This window comes from Bidens hawaiensis, unplaced genomic scaffold, assembly GCF_021521415.1.
Source record: "Bidens hawaiensis isolate Kalapana, Puna unplaced genomic scaffold, B.hawaiensis_p1.1 tig00017381_1, whole genome shotgun sequence".
Classification (NCBI taxonomy): Eukaryota; Viridiplantae; Streptophyta; class Magnoliopsida; order Asterales; family Asteraceae; genus Bidens; species Bidens hawaiensis.
Genome location: NW_027492633.1, coordinates 109503 through 130575, shown reverse-complemented (window position 1 = coordinate 130575; position 21073 = coordinate 109503). Strand labels below are relative to the sequence as shown.

Genomic DNA, 21073 nt, shown 5'->3' with positions numbered 1-21073 from the left:
TTCTGTTGAATCTGGTTTGCAATGGAATGGCCGTTGTAACCCTAATTCCTCAAATACGATTCTTGAATTGAATCACCACATTGAATGGAAGAGAATCGTTGTAGCTGCTTGAAATTCTGGCCCAATTGTTCAATTAAATTGTCGCTGATCTTTGTTCACCGTTGCTTCTTGATTGTTGCTTCTATAACAGAGCCGTTTAACGCCCTAACTTCGATGGTTGCTGTATAAATCCGATCCCTAACCCAAGGTCGAGAGGAAAGAAAGCTTTGATACCATTGTTACAAGCCAAACAGAAGAACTCAACCCAAAAGACTAGTCTGATAGGTGAGGAAACCCATTTGGCTTATAAACCCCACATCAGTTGCCCATACAACCGATGTGGGACAAGTCCCATACCTTGCAATGGTTTCGGTCCGTAACACATCCGCGTCACCTACGACTCATGGGTGCACCGGTGCATGCGACCAGGCGTGGGGTTTCACACGTGAATGAGTTACCACCTATTACCACGCCTCATGGCTTGACTCCCATGGGTCATGTCGGATAGCCTAAGAAGCATCATACTATTACTATACCTGGAATTGTGGCCGAGTATAAGTTATATTTGCAATGGATTATGTTCGTTAATTATAAGATATATCTCTTTTTTATAAAAGTGTTGTTTTGTGACAATACTGAAGTTGCATGTGTTGATGTCAAATCTAATGACTATTTATGTGTTTGTCATTGTTCTACACTTAATCAAGAGAGCGCTTTTTTATCTGTTTTGATCATCTCCCGTCCAAACTTTATCACTTTAAACGTTTAGTGCAAAGATGTTGTACTTACATGTCAGGCCATAGATACGCTCCTCTCGGCCCTCACAACACGGTTCTGGACTATATGGATTATATACTTAACCTGCAACCTCTCATGTATTGCAACAGTGTTTAGTTATGTTAATTATAGAGAAGGCTTTATATGAATTGCTTCACTTGATGAAACACATCAAATAACTTATGTCTCTAATATTCAAATTCCAACTACTCTACTGATAAAATACTATATCATAACTTCCAATTGTAACAACTTTTAAGAATTGAACAACATAATATGACACTGCTGCATACCCATACTAACACAAAACACAACCGGTCAAAGGGTAAACAGTCTCACTCCAGTATGATACCAAACCAACAACCACAATTCCAACATGACACCAAACCAATAAACACAATCTGACAAAACAAACTGACAAAAACAATAGAACAATTTTTTGCAATCAATATAAGCAAAAGATCAGCAGTACAATACCACATCCATACAAACAATATTCTAAACTTAAATCAAAGGGTACAAACAATAATGAGAATCAGTTGTTTCTAAACTACAAATTCTAGAAGCAAAATAAGGTTAGCCTTTCATTATCACTACAACCTATCCATCCTTAACAAAAGATTCACATAATTATTATACTTATTCATACTTCAAAACTCAAGCTCAAGCTTCCTGCACAGACCGACATCAATGCACCTTGATTTCTTCATAGCACGTTTCAAAGGCGCATCGGGGCAAGTGTCTGCAATACCAGTGAGACGAGGAGCAAAAGAAGGGGTCATGAGTACACCAACACTAGAAGAATCAACAGCTGAGATCTCACCAAGAACATCCTCTGCGTGTTTGGATATAATGCATTCCAAAAGTGAGTTATAAACAGCCTCCAACAGCATATCATCATCTTCAAGGGCATTTTCCGAAACGTGTTTCAAGTCGTTATTTATCATAACCGAGTTGAAATTAAGCTTCCTTTCAACAAAACTCCTTGATTCCAGAAGGTACTTCACGATCCGGGGAGCTAACGCCAAGCGGTCGGGACCAGGGGCAAAAGGGTCAAACACACCATCTTTTGGTGTACTCGGGCTGCCACCATCAACATCACCATCATTTTCACTCGTATCTGAAGATACAAACGTCAACGGGGATACAAAACAAGACACCAATTCCGAACATTCTTTATTAGATTCCGGAGTTATAGGACTCAAACCAAATCCACCGTTATCAACCGGCGACAACGACAACCAAAGATTGTCATCGGTTTCCATGTCAGCAGCATCCATATCCAGCTTCTTAACAATCTTGCAAGAATCATTTCCAATAACCCCCAATTGATCCAGACCAACCTTCTTATTATCCATTACTTTCAAATCACAAAATTCAAAAACTCACTCCTGCAATCATTATTACAAAAATTAACAAAATTAATCAACAGCAAACCCTAATTTCAAATCTAAGAAACCAAATCCACAAACTATATAGCTTACCCCTAAATGTGTCAAATTAAACCCTAAAAATAAACCCTAACTGAACCAAATCACATTTACCGAATCAAATTAGGGTTTAAAAACCCATCTTCCACATTAATAACACGAATCGACAGTATATATGAATCGAATTAGGGTTGAAAATAGATAAAAATCAACTTTATAAGAATAAAAAGCTGTTCGTACGAAGAAAAAAAGACGATTAACAGAGAATCGGAATCGCAACAGTGAAATGGATCCGTCAAAAAGGCAAAGAAGCAAAAAGCGAGCAGAAAAAAGCAATAATTTGAAGATCTAGAAGCATAATATTAATATCTCCATTCTCGAATATCATCGATAGATAGATACATACATACACATTGTGTGAGAGATAAAGATACCTGAGTTACTCGTGGTGGTGGTGGTGGTGGTTGAAGAATAATCGTCTGGTCGTGTGTGTGCTTTGCTTTGACCAACAGCTGACGAATCTGGGGGGTTTACTTGTGTTTTATTGTTATTCTCACCGACTTCAATCTTTCAGGATTTTTTCATTTAAAAGCATTAAATGTAATAATTTATTATTTCAATTTTATAAAATTATTTATTTATTTTCCATATTTAAAATCTTTTATCCCACTATAGAAAATTAGAAATCAATTACCATGATAAGATTTCAGTTTTTGGATTAGAATAAGAACTCATGTTAAAAAAAATTAAGAAATAAATTTATTTTTGTAGTTATCATTATGTTATTCATAATTAGTATTTTATAGTTTAGTTATTTATTTTTAATAAAGTGTTATATTACTATGCAGGAATCTTTTATATGTTTAAAAGTTAAGAATCTTGTTTGACTAGGTGATGTAATAGGAGTATAGGACCACATGAATGTGTTTGAAGAATATCCTATCACACGCACGAATCCTTTTTTATTGTTCTCATACATGAAGCAATGTGTGTTTATGTGTTACATTAAAGATTAAATTTATTATTCAAAGCACATTGATAATATAAATTTATTATACATCATATGAAAAAAATTCCTGGTGATAACTTTGAGCAGAATGAGGAGAAACCATACAGCCGAATGTTATGAAAGGAGTTTACTAATAGCCTCTTAGACACGAGAACATTTAATAATCATAACGTAATGGTTAAATGAAGACACGATTTAAATGTTTTTTTGAATATGAAAATAGATGGTGAATATGATTGGCCGGCACTTACAAATACATAGTACCTTCCCTTTGGCGCCCTCTCCCTCCTTGGCGTAATGGTGTATGGCGCCCTTAAGGATGATGTGGAGTGAGTTTTAACGTCAATAACACTCAGTAATTTAGTATAAGCATGTTACAAAAAGTTACACAAATTAATCATCACCTTTACAAATAATTATGTAATAACACGTGACACGTATAATGGTTGACTGTGGATAAATATTTGTCAAACGCGTTTAAATACACTAATTAGTCGTCATTAACGTTGCCACGTCTTGTTTGTTGCTCTCTGTCCCATCCGATCGGTTCCAAGTTGCATACTTATGCGATACCAGTGTCGTAGTTTTTAGCATTGGCAACTAGGGTACAAATGTACAATGGCTACTTAATTAGAAAACCTGGTCTACAAAGAACTTTGGTCAAAGAATGTATAAAGCCGGTCAATAAAGGTGGTCCCGATAGATAGTCACGTTGAACTCAAGGTTGGTCAACGAATGAGATTGGTCAACGAATGTTGCTTTGTTTGCGAGTAGGAAATCATAAATAGAGAAATATATGCACTTCGTTCGATGTTTTGAGGATATAGTTTAATCCATAAGAATATGAGATGCATTTTTCTTTAACAGCTAATTATTCTATGTTATTTTATCCCCATTTCACAAATAAAACTAGTGATTACAACCATTTAAGTGAATATAATCATACGCATTTGTCACTAAACCAACCTAGTGGTTCTCCACGTGAGATGCATGCAATTTCAAAAGTATAGTTTTTTATTTTTAATTTTTAAGTATACATCGTTCATAACAACAAACACGAAAGCATGAAACCTTCGAAGTTAGAGTAGAGTTTATCCCAACATCATCATGTAATGAATTTGATGCATAACTTTTAGTCCTCATGTAAATGATTTCTCTTTCTTTTACGAGGACTAAGTGGATGAATTAAACTACCCTTTCTTTTGTCGCATTTACTGTTATTAGTTATCCTTTCCCCCATTTCTTGCTAGCTTGTCTGGAAAGGTATCCTGTTTGATTGAAGGCCCACAATTCGTGATTTTTGTGTACCGGTTTCAACGTTGACATAACCGAATTTATAGACGCCGTTAAACTTTAGCACCAAAAGGAAACAAAATTCCTATTTTAGACCAAAAGTGCAAAACGTAATTAGTATAGGGAAATATTTGAATATTATTATTGTTCGTTCATGAAAGAACAATGCAACCGCTTAACATTTGGAGAGAGTTGGTTACACGAACGTCTTCATGTCCATTTCATTTCATGATCTGATACCAAACCCTCTCAATCTCCGTTCCGGTGGCCTACGACGACGACGTTTTGCTTCCTTTCATTCTCTTTTTGCTTCCTGGGTGTGCATATTCAATATTCATATAATTAAGCAATAATAATAACAATAATAATGGCGTATCGTAGACGGCAAGGGCTTTCTAGGTCATCGACCTTCAAGGAAGGCGTTCGCTATCCGTCCGACAACGATGACACCACCACGTCTTCCGCTGCTATCCCGCACACGTCTTCCGATTCTCGTCTCGACTCCTTTCGCTCTGGCGCCTTTCACTCGTCGTTTAAAAACCGATCGAAGGTTCGATATCGTTGCTTATACTTTGTTTTGAAATTATACGTGTATATACTATATATATCCTTTTAAAGAATACAGCTGTAAAAGCTGTTTGCATTACAATAAAGTGACAGGTAAACTGTATTGCGCCCTCCTTTGTTTTTTATTCTCAAATTTAGCTTTTGATTATTCGTGTAGAGATTATGCATGTTTAGTATGTATGAATGTAATTATGAAAACCTAGATGATAGTGTGGAACTAAACGGTTAACGTGCTATTAACCGTGGCTTCAAATTCGATTGATGTGGAAATATAGAAATAAGCAATTTTGCTAATGCTAAGTAGGTATAGTATATATGAAAAACAGGGTTCTGGTAGCTTTGATTACGCTTCCGTGAGGAGTTCGAGTGAACGAGGGGGGTTTTGGGGCGTTTTGGCAAGGAAAGCTAAAGCTATTCTAGAAGATGATATTCCTCAACAATCAAATGCTCATAGCGGTGTTAAGCCGATTGGTTTCTCAACAAGCAGCCAGGTGATTGTAGATTTTAGCATTCAAATCGTAGTTTGAAATACACATATGAGAGTGGAACACTTTTTGCAGTGTTATAATTATACATGTTACTTATGATACATACAGTAATTACTTATAAGTGCTTTGAAATTCCATAGAAGCGGACTGGCAATATTCAGATTCAGAATCAAAATGAATCCTTTGGGGATTTGAAGAAGATGGAGAGTCCCGCATTAAGAATCGGAATGGACAGGCTTACACCTTCGCTTAATCAAATTAGTGTGAGCATTGGCAATTCTTTGGAGGTAAATGTTGACTATTGATGTTAATGGTTTGTGTTTTGTAAAAAGGATATTAGATTATAAGCTATTGTACTCTTTTACACCTTAATATTAGAGCAACTTTGGTTTTATTCTTATATCATTATCATAATTAGAATATATGATTTGATTAGTTTTCCTTTATAGTTACTTTTTTTTAATAAATAGTTGATCAATAATATAATACATCTTATGAAGTTTTCATTATTGTATCTCCTCAACCTTTTACTTATTACAACAGTTGAAGTTTTGGTTAGTTAATTAGTCCCACATAACTACTAAAGCCCCCATAAACTATCAGTGCTAGATAAAAACATATGCATGAAAAATGATCCCTATGAGCTAATTCGTTAGGGGATATAAAATTTAGGGTGTAATAATCATTCAAGCTTGGTTTAGTGTCTCTAATTGTAAGATCCAACAATATAAGAAAACTATTGTTAAGCATCAAAACTCTAACACCTTAGGTAAATCCCATGGTCGTTTCACCCACAATAGAGATATTAAGTCACAAGGAATGTGCCACCTCAAATACGACCGATGTTTTGTGGGCGTTGTTAGTTGATGATAGGAGAACACAGGTAAGCATGCGTATGTGGGTGGGAGTAATTCCGTGATAAGTGACCTACTGGGAAGTCTCCGCTCAAATAACCAAAAAACAAAGCCACAAGCTCTATGTGTGGTAGGTTGGCATTAGAAGATGAATGTTTAGGAAATGTATTACTATTATTATTTGCATTCACATTATCTTGTTGTTGGTGTTTAGATCCCTTTAACCACACTCTTGTGCTACTCGCATATTGTATGCATATTAAATCCAAGGGAACATCACTGATTTTTTTTTCTTACGTTTATTAACTGCAGAACAGAATAGTAATAACGAATGAAGAAAAGAATAAGGATCCTAGAAGAGTAATAAAGAATGAAGAAAATAATCAGGGTCCTAAAATACAACTTGCTCAACCACAGAAGAATCCCGAAACTCTTCTACAGACTTCACGCGACGTAAGGTGGCAAATGTGTAATTGTTTATTTGTGGTTGATCCTGAACCATGTTCATAATTAACACCTATATTTGAACAAGAAGAAACTCTATACAATATGTTTGCACTCATCGTTTAATGATGTTTGGTCTTTTGCAAAACAGTTGCAATCATGTCTACTGATTCGGTTTTGGTTTACAGGTGGCAATTGCAACAGCTGCTAAGGTGAAACAACTTATGCGCGAGCTGAAAACTGTGAAGGCAGAATTAGCATTTGCAAAAGAAAGATGTTGTCAGCTAGAAGAAGAAAATAAGTTGCTTTTAGGTCCTCATGAAAAAGGAGAGCACCCTGCAGATGATGACATGGTAGTATTATTATGCTATCTTTAACTCTTGGCAAATATTTTAAACTTTTGTTGTTCGTTTCGTGTCTAACATATGCATCAGTAGTTTTTTACTGCAATATTATGAATGCGTGGGTTGGTTTGGTCGGATTTGAGCTCAAACCGAACAAAAAACAGAAGTTCGGTTTTTGAAAAACGTTTGTTTTCAGTTTCTTTGATTTTTGGTTTTCACAGTGGGTTTGGTTTCGGTTTCTCCTACTTTGCCAATCGGGCTTTCAATTTTCGGACAAAAAAATGGCCCAAAATAATGAAGTTAAGCCAAAATGTTTTTGGTAAGTGGTAATTAATAATTAATTGATTATTATACATTTAAGTCTAAATTTTTGGGCTACACCATTTATTAGTTTTTTTTATAAATTACTTAACATTAAGAAATATACACATAATCTATTAATTCGATAAAAAGGTTGGTTTTATCGATTTGGTCAGTTTTTGTGGTTCAGCTCGCTTGTTACGGTTTTCAGTAAATACAAAACCAAATTCGAACCGTTAAGAAAAAAGAAACATAAAATCAAATCATCGGTTTTGGGTTGGGTACGGTTATTTCGGCTTGGTCATGTCGGTTATTTCGGTTATTTCGGTTACAGGTTGGTTATTTCGTTTTCATGTACTACATGCACTAAAAAGTGTCTTATCTAAGCTTTAACCCATTTTGGGTAAACTATAATCAGATACGGGATCAGCTAGAGACACTACTGGCGGAAAAGGGGCGTTTGGCACATGATAATTCGGTGCACGCACTTGAGAACAGGCACTTAAGGGAAATAGTTGATTTCCACCAACTAACAATGCAAGATTTGATATATTATGACGAGGGCGTTATAGAGGTCACACTGCCCGAAACACCAGAAGCCTACCATCATATGGTTGAGGCCTCATCCTCTGGTTCTAGCAGGTCAGTATACCAAATTAGTTTTAGGTATTACAGAAAACACAATTTCTATTTTAGTTATAACATACACAGTCAGTTTTAAATATACCCAAGCATGACATGTTTAGCTAAATGTGCCCGACTTGAAACTGACTCAAACATGTGTATTTTGTTGTTATGTTATTGATTCTTTTTTTAAGTAGCATTTCTGTTTTCATATAGGTTTCTTGTTGAAGAAGAAGAACAAGAAGAATAGCATAGAGTATCTCAACTGTTTCTTTTTGCGTTGTCCTGTTTCATCTTCAGTGAAACTTGGTCACTTTTACAACTATAAGAGACCACATTTAGCATACCAAAACACCATTATGAAAGGTTGTTAATTGGCAAATTCATCACTTTTTCAGGTGTAAAGTTGATGTGAGATTCCATTCATACAACTTAATTTGGTGGTTGTAACATTAACATGAACTAATTTTGTAATGACCAAATATAATAACACGGGTGTTTATATTCCGGTTTACAAATTACAAGTCAAACCGTTGGTAGCAGTTTTTAAACTATATAGTGTAATCAAATTGTTACGTATGTGAACCAAAATGAACCTGTTGAACAGTTTGGCTTGAAGCTTATTGAGTCTATAATAAAAATGCATAAAATATAAGTACTAATTAAAATACAGAAGATAGACATATATACTCAAAGCATTCTAAGAAAAAAAAATCCAGAACATAGAAAATTATACAAAAACATGACAGATTTGGTCTAAACATAACAGAATATAGAATTATAAAGGTTTGTGTGGTAAATATAATTTTCAAAGTGACACTAACAATAGTTGTCACCTTTATTTTACACATTTGTCCATAAATGGCTATAAACAACTATGTTACAGTCTGTTTGATTTTAATTAGAGTGCGTACTCACCAACAATGATAGCTTCCTCATTTGTAGGAAGTTAACTATCAACATCTTTGTTTTTTTACTGTGACAAACTTCATAAGCAAAAAGTTGTTCTTCATCTATGTTACTATAAGTAATTTTTTCGATTGTAAGTTATTTGTAAGCACCGAGCTCTTAGTACACGCAATAGCTGACTCAACAATATAAAGTTATTTTCTATCAGTAGAAAACACTTATCATCTTTAACTCAAGTACCAAAACACTTGGTAACAACCAACCCATAGAAAATCACTCATCATCAAATAATCAATCCATATCTACCCATCATAATTATCATTCAATCAGTCGGAAGTTGTAAATTGCAATTCGCATCAACCTCATTAACAAAAAAAATGTAACTAGTTCTATTTATGTGATTGTGCTTGATCTCAATTTTTTTTGTAGTAAATACTGTTTGAATTCTTTTTTTGTCAAGTCTTCCATCTCAAAAGGTTACATGTTAGGGAGTGGATGGATTGTGAGAGACAAATGTCCATATGGTCCGTTCTTATTTGAACTATATAATATGTAAGAACAAATATTTAATAAGTGTAATTTGTATGGAAAGCAAGACGACGGCAATGATCGCATGAAAGGTTGGTTTTATATATATAAACAGACAGAATCCAAAAGCCAAGACAAAGCCGGCCACACTAAAAAAGTACTCAAAATACATAATGTTATATCTTAACCAACCAGGAATATTCTTTTGATAATCAAACTTAAGTTCGACAATAATTCATGCTAATGGTATGAAAATTAACATTTATAACTTTCACTTTTTATTGTTAAGAGCAATCAACGCACATATTTATCATAGATTTATATTTATTTTTGCTCGATTTATATTTGATTTTTGCTCGATTTTAATGAAAATAAAATCCTGGCTTAACCCCAGCCAGGGGCTCTGCCCCTTGGACCCCGCTAGGGGCTGCCGCCCCTAGAACCCCGTTGCCAGGGGTGCTGCCCCCGGACCCCTGTTCGTAGTGGGGTATATAAAGATAGAAATACGATGTGAGTAGTATTAGTAAATTGATACGTGTAATTATTATACAGTTAGCCGTGCACAGCTCAAGAAAGAGATTACGATTAACGGTGAACGTAACCGCATTCAGGTGAGTTTCTAGCCCCATTTATGTGTTATGTTTTCGGGGCTGTGTGCATACTCAATGTGATTGTTAATACATTTACCCTAAGTGATAAGTGTATGTCTTATGTGATTATGTGAAGGGTAAGAATGAGTGCTTGCCGGTACGTGAACGATTTTCGGATATTGCATGTACTGTCAAGTTGTAATATGTACGAAATATGAACTATATGTATGTACTTTATGAAAGGTAAGAATGATTGCTTGTCGGTACGTGAACGATCTTCGGATATTGCATGCACTGTTAAGTTATAATGTTATGTATGGACTATGAACGACATGTATGTATGTTATGAACAAATGTAAGAGATAGAACGGTAGAAAATGGACTGGACTCTAATAATATCCAAGGCAGAAAAGGGACCGAGCCCTTTAAAAATCTCGAGGCAGAAAAGGGACTGGACCCTAATAATATCCAAGGCATAAAAGGGACCTGACCCTAATAATATCCAAGGCAGAAAAAGGGACCGAACCCTAATAATATCCAAGGCAGAAAAAGGGACCGGACCCTAATAATATCCGAGGCAGAATAGAATAGTGTAAAGTAGAATTTGAGTTATGAAAGTATGAATGAAAGAATGTATGTATGTAAAGTATGTGATGTTATTAACTAGAACTCACTCAGCGTAGCTGACTTTTAGTATGCACGCAGGTAAGTAGGATGAGACAACTGGCTTGAGCGGGGAGGCATGGCAGAAGAATAAGAGTCTGGCATCTGAAGACCTGTTATGTTTTATATGTTATGTTTTGATTTTGAAAGACAAGAAGAATGTTTTAAGACATGTTTATGATTTGATATGTGAGGTTTTATGAATTTTTATGTTCCGCGTAAAGTTTTAATTATCTCTGATTTTGGTTTTTATGAATAAATCCAACACCAAAGTAGGGCTACCGGTAACGGGGCCTTACAGTAACACGGGACACTATCCTAGTTTGTTTTACAATTTAACACCGCTAGACTTCAGGCACTTTGATGACGGAGGTTTATGTATAGGCTCGTTTTGGCTACCTTGAAATTAAACTAGTAAAATGAGCATGCTAAATTTCTAGTTAGTCTTTACGTGTGTGCTACAGGAGCGGCCCAATAACAAACATTTACTGTTGTTTCTATTCGAAAGCTTCAATTTCCCTAATAAAAGTTGGGTTAAGCCCCGTAAAAATTAAAATAATAATAATAGTGGGTGCGTGACTACATATAATTAATTTGTTCCTGATGGTAATGAGGATGGGACCATCTTTCTCACCAAACACCCTTCTCGTTACCGCTGTATTCTTTATTTCTAATCACTGCACTTATTTCTACCTCTTTATATTTATATAAAACTCATTTCTGTTCATCGTTTCTTCTCCGATCAACACCCGTCATTCAACTTCTTACAGGTTTTCAGCTTTCTCTTCATGATCTTTTAATTTTTTCCTTCTAATGATCATATGAATATGTTCGTATTGTGTAGCTCATCACATACACCAGAAATGATCATAGCTTTGTTATACGATTCATCACATCACTAATCTAATGCATCTGTTGTATTATTATTATTATTATTATTATTATTATTATTATTATTATTTTCTTCTGAATCAATTTCTAATTAATTTATTTTTCGTATGCTTAATCATAAATTGTTTTATTCATAGCATCCGTTGTATGATCTGCTTCTGCGTCTGCATTTTAGTTTCCGTTTGTCATTAATCCAATTTTTTCAGGTTCGCGTGGACAAAAAGCAATCACACTCTCTTCGTAACAAACCATGACTTCAGCTCAGCTTCATCACACTCCACTAACCGGAAACAACCGTCATCCTAATCTCGCCACTCGTATTATTAATCTCCGATCACAAACCCTAACACCTTTCAATTTTACCGTTTTACCCCTCCGATCAAAGCCAATTCACCGTTATTCACCATCCTGTGCCGCCGTCGCCGGCGGCGGCAACGACGCCGGCGGCTCCGGCCATGGAACCGGCTGTGGAGGTGGCGGCGATGGTGACAACAGCAATAGCAACGGAGATAGTGACAGTTTTGGCTTACTTAGTGCATTTATTAACGGTTGGCGATCTAGGGTTTCAGCAGATCCCCAATTTCCATTCAAAGTATTAATGGAAGAAGTTGTTGGCGTAAGTGCAACCGTTTTTGGTGACATGGCATCTCGACCTAATTTCGGTTTAAACGAACTCGATTTCGTCTTCTCCACGTTAGTTGTAGGATCAATACTGAACTTCACTCTGATGTATCTATTAGCACCCACCATGACATCAACATCTGCATCTCTTCCTTTCATATTTTCCAACTCGCCACCGGGCCACATGTTCGAGCCCGGCGCGTACACGTTGGTTAACCGGCTAGGGACATTCGTGTACAAAGGGGCTGTTTTTGCGGCCGTGGGGTTTGCAGCTGGGTTAGTTGGGACTGCAGTGTCGAATGGATTGATTATGATAAGGAAGAAGATGGACCCGGGGTTTGAGTCGCCGAACAAGGCTCCGCCCACGGTTTTGAATGCCGTCACGTGGGCGATTCATATGGGGTTAAGTGCTAATTTGAGGTACCAAAGTTTGAATGGGATTGAGTATTTGTTGGCGAAGGGGCTGCCGCCGTTGTTGTTTAAGAGCTCGGTGTTTGGGTTGAGGTTGGCGAATAATGTTGTTGGTGGGATGACTTTTGTGATGTTGGCGAGGGTGACTGGATCACAAAGTGCGGCTAGTGGTGAACCGAAGGTAGTCGATAAAGATGTTTCGGACGAGGAGAAGAATTTAATTGATAACAAAGTTCCTTCCAAGTGAGTTATCGAGCCAAGTTTAGGCGAGCTCAAGATGAGCTCAAACATAAACCGAAACTTGTTTAATAAACGAGCTTGAGGTCAGGATTTATAAATTGAATAGTTCAAGGTAATCGATACCCAAGTGATGCATTAGTTTGATAGTTATCAGAGGGTGTAAATAAGTTGGATTTGATATGTTTTAAACAATTTAATTCAACTAGTTATAATGGTGATGTACTTGTTATAGAGGATATAAATTATTTGGATTTAGTATGTTAGACGGTACAATTCAACTTGGTACATCAAGCAATCTAGTTAGGGGTGTAATAGAGTAGAGCGTGAGCTCGAGTAGGCGCAAACCTAAACTAAAACTCGTTACATAAACGAGCTTGAAACGAGCTTCAAAAATTAGGAATTCGAGAAAAGTGGTAACTTATACATCGTTGTTAGAATTTGCATTACCCGCGTAACTTTTGATCACAAGTTCACAACTTACAAAATGAGTTCCAAACAAATGAGTGTCGTACCCGCCCATCTAATATCGAACACAACTTTAAATCTTCTACCGGGCTTATAATCGGCCCATTTATGAATACTATCCAAACAAAAGTTGTTAGTTTATTACACAGCCAATAGCCCAATACAAGATAATCACAACAACTAAACAGCCGTACAAACCGCTCGTCGCTCGAACTCGCTTGGAAAATGCTCGCTTGTTTTTTCGCTCTATTGTAAACGAGCTTCTCTGCTCGGTTCGGTTTGCAAGCGAGCCAAGCAACGAGCAAAGGTCCGCTCGGTTCGGTTCGGCTCGAATATTTTTAATTTATTTTATATATAATTATATATGAACAAATATATAAATATATAGACAAAACACATAAATATAAGCTTACAATTTTTGTAACCTTTTTAAAATTTTCTATTCCGTCAATTTTATAGTTTTATTTGTTCGTTTTAATCTTTTAGAATAATAGAAGTCTGTTTACATGATCATTTTATCTCACTTCATTCTTACTTTTAATAAAAATGTACATTATATTACTTTTAATAAAAATTTACCCTTATATTCTATGCATATTATATTAAAAAATAAATATTTTAGGTTTATTTTTTGAAAATATATTACCTCTATTTGGGTTAATGATCATTTTCATTATCACAGTAAGTTTATATGTCCTAAAAGTCTTTCAAAAACTAATTACCATTGTGTTGATGCATGTGTTGTTACAAATTCCACGTGGCATGTTTTAAAACGAAGTCAATCAATATTCGTTATGAATATTGGTACGTAAAAGGATATAACAAAATTAAATCCAATGAAAAGAAGTTGTGCACGATATACCCTAATTAGGTTACGATTTATGATATTGCAGGAGCAACACATTTCAATCGTTGCCTGAAATAGGTATGATCAATCCAATCTAATTATGCATAATGCTCCTCCTTCCATCGCATTTTGTTAGGCTTAATCTGCTTTGCATGCCTTTATAAATAATAATAATAATTATTATTATTATTATTATTATTATGTGATTTAAACAAGTTGATTGGTTGGTCAATGTGTCTTCTGTATTTTGGTTACTCTAAAACCCTAAACTCCTGTATGTTCTTATTACATCTACTTTAAATAAACTGTTGTTTGTTTCTTGTTTTATGATGATGCTTTTTTTTTTACTGCAGTTTTCGATTTAAGGTTTAGAATTTAAATCTTTTGTCACCTTAAATACAATATTTTATCGATAATCTACCCTTCATTGCTCCATTTGCATTGAGATGGGATCATGAGCTACAGGATTATGATTTTACACAATTATAAATAACAGCTTGTGTTAAAAACAGTTATCGTTTTGTTTCGGTTTTGCAGGGTAAACCCACTGCAGTTACTTTTTGACGCATCTAAATGGGACTTTGCTTCTCTTCGGTCAGTTTTTCTTCCTTGTAACCAATAATTAGGCATGTGCTGTAATTATGCTATGAGGTTAGTTATTGATGATTCGATGACCTGATGCATGCGTTTTGAGATCAAATTCTATTGCAGCAGAAAATCAAATGTGATGTGTATAGTTTAAGTTTTTCCCATGATTCTCGATTGCTTTAAGTTTGAGCAGAGTCTCAACTGTCGATGTTAGAGGTTGCAAATGGGTGAGTTGGGTATGATTCAGAATAGGTTCAGGTCAAAACGTGTAGCTTTTTGTCACGAGTCAGGTTGCTTATTGGTGATCATCTATCCATTTGAACCCTGAGTGTTTTCTTTTTAGCTGATAATTCATCGACCCGTTTTCTGTCAAAACCTAACCCAACTTGACTTGTATGAGTCAAAGCCTGACCAAAATTGACAAAACCGTTTGCAAATCCTTTCCGTTTTCAATGGTCCAAGATAACATTTCAGATCATTGTTTGTTACCTTTCAACCATGATGTTCTGCTGAAACAGATTAGACGCATGCTGTTTTCTCATGCTAATATCTTAATGTAATATGTTAATATTTCCATTTCAAGTCACATAATGGTAGAAAACTAGAAATACAGAAAAAGCATGTTTCTGCGAGTGCAACTTATGCCCGAATTATAGCTACGCTGTTAAAACAGCTTATGAAGAACTTCATAGTACAAAACAGAATTATTTGTAGAGGGTAGTTCTGAGTATCCTGAATATTAGAGGATATGATTGCATTTCAACCTATTTGAAAACATGTCGAATGGAACTGGTAAAACGGGTTAAAAAGGTTTTGCCATGTAATGTGTTTTCAAATGCTTACATAAAGAATATGATGTGAGAAATCGAAGATGTGGGCCCATATAAAGAATAATGCAGGAATGGTATAAACAAGTATAACCTTAATTTTGGATTGACTGTTGGATTTGATGGTTGTAGACTACGGCTGATGAAGAACCTGCGAATCATCCTCAGTTTTCGGGAGGTAAGGTCACCTTCATTACTACCAAGGATGCTTGGAACCAAAAGCTATCGGAAGCAAAGAGTCAAGGCAAAATAGTAAGCCATCAATGATCAAACCATATTATTTAATGTACTCTTGCATTTTCTAAACCGCATCATGATTTCCACACGTTAAATGCACAATTAGTTTTTAAGTAGAGAATTGTGAGAACCACATAAGAACTTATACATAGTGTTTGTTAAATAAAGTATCGTAGTTATGCGGTTACTTAGCTGTCTTATGTATCATAGTTAATTTAACACTAAATTTTGTGAGAACATGTATAACAAGTTCAGAACACTAATTTTGTTAAATTTGTACTTCTTGCGTAGGTTATGTACATAACAAAACCATCAGACTATTTGTTCATATATTTTTTTAATTTTCACCGTTTAATCAACACATGCTGCTATATGTAGGATCTATCACATATATGTCATAGCATTCTACCTTTTAATATATTATTTATTTTATTTTGTACAAATAACAGGTGATTGCTAACTTTAGTGCATCTTGGTGTGGTCCCTGCAAATCGATTTCCCCATTATACATTGAGCTTTCTGAGAAGCATCCTTCTCTTATGTTTTTGACCTTAGACGTTGATGAATTAACGGTACATCATTTATAATTACATTTATGTATCAAACAATAGTAGTTGTAGCTAAAGTTAGATGTAAGCTTTCATGCAGGAGTTAAGCACACAATGGGATGTAAAAGCGACTCCAACGTTCTTCTTCCTTCGAGATGGGCAACAAATCGACAAAGTTGTGGGCGCCAACAAGCCCGAACTGCAGGAAAAGATAACCGCCATAGTCAATTCAAAAGTCCCAGGTGATCAAAAGTAACCATAATCTGGTCAATGGAACACAAGATTTTATAATCTATTTTGTTTGTTATTTGAGTAATGTATGCTTATAAATGACTTAATGTGATTCATGGTTGATGGTACATACATGCCAATATATTGCTTTGTTCACTTAATTCTCAAATACTGACTTGTTGGCATCTAGCCAGCTTTGTGGTCCTATTTTGAGTTTGAACTTTAATGTATAAACATTGATAAATGTAAAGTTTGCATAGCATAAAATAAGTAGAAACCCAAACCCAAAGGTTTCTGGAATAACATTCAATAATCAAAACAGAGTTCCATGTACAAAAGATGACAGTACTTATACTAAGGTCTAGAACTTAAAAGATAAATGTAACAATAAATAGATAAACTCTAATTGATAACTCATAATTAAAAAAATATATATAATAATAAGGCTCTGAATTGCAGAGACCATTTTGCCACTCTTTGAAACCAGTTTGGAACCGATATGAATAAACATTTTAACTAGTTAGAATATGTGCAGGGCATGTTCATTTAAGACCATTATGATTTTCTAGCAATATAGCATACTTTGAAACTTGGGCAACGGCCCGGCATGGTCCAAGGAGCAAACCTCATATCGGGGTTGCATTGATCGATTAAAAGTTGCTTCAAATTTGCATGATTAGTTAGGAGTTGCATGAACTTGATTCAGTGATTGCCAACAGGAAATTAGGACCATCATGAGTAAGTTGTTTTAATCATGAGATCAAAATCAACTTGATCTATTTGTGGCAAATGAGATTAGCAGAAAGTGCAACTGCAACTGCAAGCAGTAGTAACCAGTCATCAACGATTGCATAGGCGATTACTGCCGATATGCCAAACATCAGCAACAATCAAGTTACAAGCTCCTACATGGTGTTCTTTCTTGAGTGTATATTTGTGTACAAAATCATGTAGCGACACAATTCATATGAATTCATATCATACTAATCAGTTTCAAAACATAGCAACTCAAACGGCCAAGGTGTGACGGATAATGTACTATGAAGTTTCTCATAATATAAGTTGCTTCCGCGTACTTTAAACAGTACATTCACGATTCATATAATACGCATAGCGAAAAATCTTTCAAAACAGAATAACTATACGCCCTAATAGAATCTAAAACTGCAACATAAACGTGTGCACACGTGGTTGATCATCTATTTCTGGAACCAAAAAATAGCACGTCAAGGAACATGTCCTGCAACTCACACGCGACTCACGTACTGCCCGGTCCTGGTATCCACAATAATTTCTTGACCTCTGTCTACAAATAAGGGGACATTCACAACAGCACCTGTTTCCACAGTAGCGGGTTTCGATCCACCTGCTCAAAATAACCATCAGTTTCAAGTTACCAAGTGTCATGATATTGGCTTTACAACTGTTTCAATCTTAGGATGTGCATAAACCACTGCAACTAGACAAACCACCCAAGCAAAAGCAAGCTGGCCAGTTAGAACTTATACGGTTTGGTGGTCATAAGGTTTGAAAGTTGGAGCAAGCTGTGTAAACAAAACCAGCTGTTTGTGTGTGCTAAGTCGGTTTAAGGCTCAAACTGAACGGTTATTGGGTCTTTGAAAACCTTTGGGTTTGATCCTTTTCGGTTTTTGGTCTTTACAATTGTCCGGTTAGGTTTCGATTTATCAGTTTTAAAAATTGGGCTTGAAAATATCTGGGCCAAAAAAATGGCCCAAAATAGTGAATTTGGGCCTGAAACTTCAGGTCTCTATGTTTTTGTTAATTAGTAATTAACTGATTAGTACACATTTATACCTAAAATTATTCAACTAAAGCATTTATTGATTTCTTATAAATTAATTAAAGTCTTGTCTTTTGGTTTTTCTTCAGTTTTGTTCAGTTCCAATATTCGGTTCAGTTTTTTTCGGTTTTGGAAGCAATGTATACACAAAAACCAATTTTTACTGGGCTTGGTTATTCCGGTTTCATGCCTTACGTATAGCATCAACTATTTATTCGTATTTTTTATTTTAAAAGTATGCGGTTATGTATATGATTTTTTAAATAAACCATTCTTATTTTTTAAAACATTTAATACTAACGTGGTTATTTGCATAAAAAACCAGTCAAACCGTAGTTAGCATCAAAACCAGTCGAACCGGAACGTTAGCATCCCTACTTGAAGGGTGTTTTAGGCATTTGACCAATAATGTAACGGTGCAATAACAGAAACATATTATCTTACCTTGAGCCGTGTCACCTTTCAAGCCGGGATCAACCTCAACCACTTTCACCTTAACTTGAATCGGGAGCTCGAAATCAATAACCTTATCCTTCCAAAACAGCAAGATACAATCCATGCCTTCTTTTAACCATTTCGTCTTATCCCCCATATCCGACTCGTTAAGACGAACTTCCTCGTATGTAGTCTACAATATCATATACCAATATTAAAATAAACAACAATAATAACCAATTTTCCCACGAAAAAATATTCATATACCAAATCCATGAAAACGTATTGTGAACCGTCCTTGTACGTGAATTGTTTTGTCTCCTTATTGACCTCAGCTGGTTCAATCTAACAAGACCATTAATAACAAATTAACGTAAGAATGTGCATTTTGGCTTTTTAGGTCAAACAAACCAATTCGATGACCAAAAAATCATAAATTCTTTTAAGGTTCGTAAAAATTTTCTTAAGCATATCAACCCCTTGATAAATATTATATATAGAAATTTTGTTTCTTGTCGAATTTATAACAATATCAACATCAACACTGGAATTAAAAATGTAGCACTTTGACTTCAAAAAAGTCAAACTTTTATGTATACCTTGCTTCCTGCTCTGAAAGTTTTCTCAACCGAGTTTCCCGTGATGTGATTCCGTAGCGTGGTCCTTACATAAGCCGCCCCTTTGCCCGGTTTCACATGAAGAAACTCTATACATTAAAAAAAAAAAAAAAAAAAACTAAGCTTATTTTTAAACATAAACCTCTTAAAAACCCTAACTTTGACCCAGAACTACATGAAGCCTACAACACAACATCCTTATTCAAAATCTAAACAAATATTTTAACCTTTCTTCCTAATTAAAATAATAAAAACATATCATTTCATCAACATTACAAGTATACAACATTTGGGAATGAATAGCTACCTATAACTTTCCAAGGAGCACCATCCACCTCAATGTTGGAACCCACTTTAATATCATTACTAGAAAATGCATAAATCCCTGCAATTTCCAGAATTACCCTTTAATCATAATATCAATTAAAAACAAAATTAACCCATTTGTGCAATTGCATTTTTATAACATTTTATAAACAAAGAATGCCTAATTTACTTGGAAATGTAGACCGCCGTTGATTAAACTTCACCGGAAGAAAGAATTTCTTCGACGAAAATGAAATTGAAGTGTTTGCAGGAATCAGTGGGACACTGGATGAGAGTGACGACACCTTCAACGCCATCAAATTCATCATTAAATTGAGATTACAGAAGATGAGTGTTTGTGTTTGTGTGTGTTTTATACGCAGAAACTAGTGTCATCAATGGAGGTTGAAAATTGAAACGCCTTGGAAAAGGGAAAGTCATCTTTCTACTGTTATGGACCCTGTAGTTTTTAGAGGTTGCAATTCAAACCTTCACGACTACGGTTAAATGTTATTCGATGTTTTACATTAGGGGTGTTCAGTTTTCGAATCGGACTCAAATAACTTGAAATTTGATTCTTGATTCGACTCGCATTCGAATTTAAAGGTTCGATTTCGATTTTCAATCATTCGAATTCGATTTTAGAAATCGAATTTCGAATCGAATCGAATTTAAAAATTTTTTGATTACGAATTTATGATTTTAAATTCAATTCGATTCGAACTTCGAATTCAAATTATGCATTTTATTTTTGTTATATATATACATACTTATAAAAATATAAACCACATAAATCTTTTAAGCTATAGAGATTAAAAATGAGATTTTCATCACTTTGGTCAATAATTAATGTAATTGGACATTACCATTTGAATATATAAGATGTGATAACTTTAAATGATATATTTTTTGTGTGCTTGTATTTTTTATTTATTTTTTTTTGTTAAAAACTTACATTTGCTATGGTTTTGAAACTGACATAGATTTTTTTTAACTAAATTCGAATCGATTCGAATTCGAACTTCATTTTCAAATCGAATTACGATTTAGCTTTTCTGAATTAGAATCGAATTTTTCGAATCTATTTCAAATTCAAATCGAATTCGAATTCAGCTTCAAAATTTTAAAATTCGAATATTCGAAATTCGA

The 21073-nt window shown here is 34.9% G+C and overlaps 3 protein-coding genes and 1 pseudogene across 4 annotated transcripts; 2 read left to right on the top strand and 2 right to left on the bottom strand.

The window, feature by feature from the left end:
• Positions 1–1242: 1242 nt before the first annotated feature.
• Positions 1243–2750, bottom strand: LOC143553812 (unknown protein 1-like). Its single transcript, XM_077043713.1, has 2 exons — positions 2681–2750; positions 1243–2207 (listed from the first exon to the last, which is right to left on the bottom strand). The coding sequence occupies exon 2, from the start codon at positions 2172–2174 to the stop codon at positions 1467–1469; it is 708 nt and encodes a 235-aa protein (XP_076899828.1). The 5' UTR covers positions 2175–2207; positions 2681–2750; the 3' UTR covers positions 1243–1466.
• An 8833-nt stretch (positions 2751–11583) lies between these two features.
• Positions 11584–13264, top strand: LOC143553810 (protein RETICULATA-RELATED 3, chloroplastic pseudogene; annotated as a pseudogene). The gene is made up of 2 exons (XR_013138903.1): positions 11584–11629; positions 11957–13264. The product of XR_013138903.1 is annotated as a protein RETICULATA-RELATED 3, chloroplastic pseudogene (transcript).
• A 1052-nt stretch (positions 13265–14316) lies between these two features.
• LOC143553809 (thioredoxin H-type-like) lies at positions 14317–17028 on the top strand. The gene is made up of 5 exons (XM_077043712.1): positions 14317–14412; positions 14872–14928; positions 15882–16001; positions 16436–16558; positions 16635–17028. Exons 2-5 carry the CDS (start codon positions 14908–14910, stop codon positions 16788–16790), a joined length of 420 nt encoding a protein of 139 aa, XP_076899827.1. The 5' UTR covers positions 14317–14412; positions 14872–14907; the 3' UTR covers positions 16791–17028.
• Positions 17029–17786: 758 nt separating this feature from the next.
• On the bottom strand, positions 17787–20354 carry LOC143553808 (uncharacterized). The gene is made up of 6 exons (XM_077043711.1): positions 20115–20354; positions 19926–20003; positions 19601–19707; positions 19269–19346; positions 19011–19194; positions 17787–18131 (listed from the first exon to the last, which is right to left on the bottom strand). Exons 1-6 carry the CDS (start codon positions 20251–20253, stop codon positions 18013–18015), a joined length of 705 nt encoding a protein of 234 aa, XP_076899826.1. The 5' UTR covers positions 20254–20354; the 3' UTR covers positions 17787–18012.
• Positions 20355–21073: the final 719 nt, after the last annotated feature.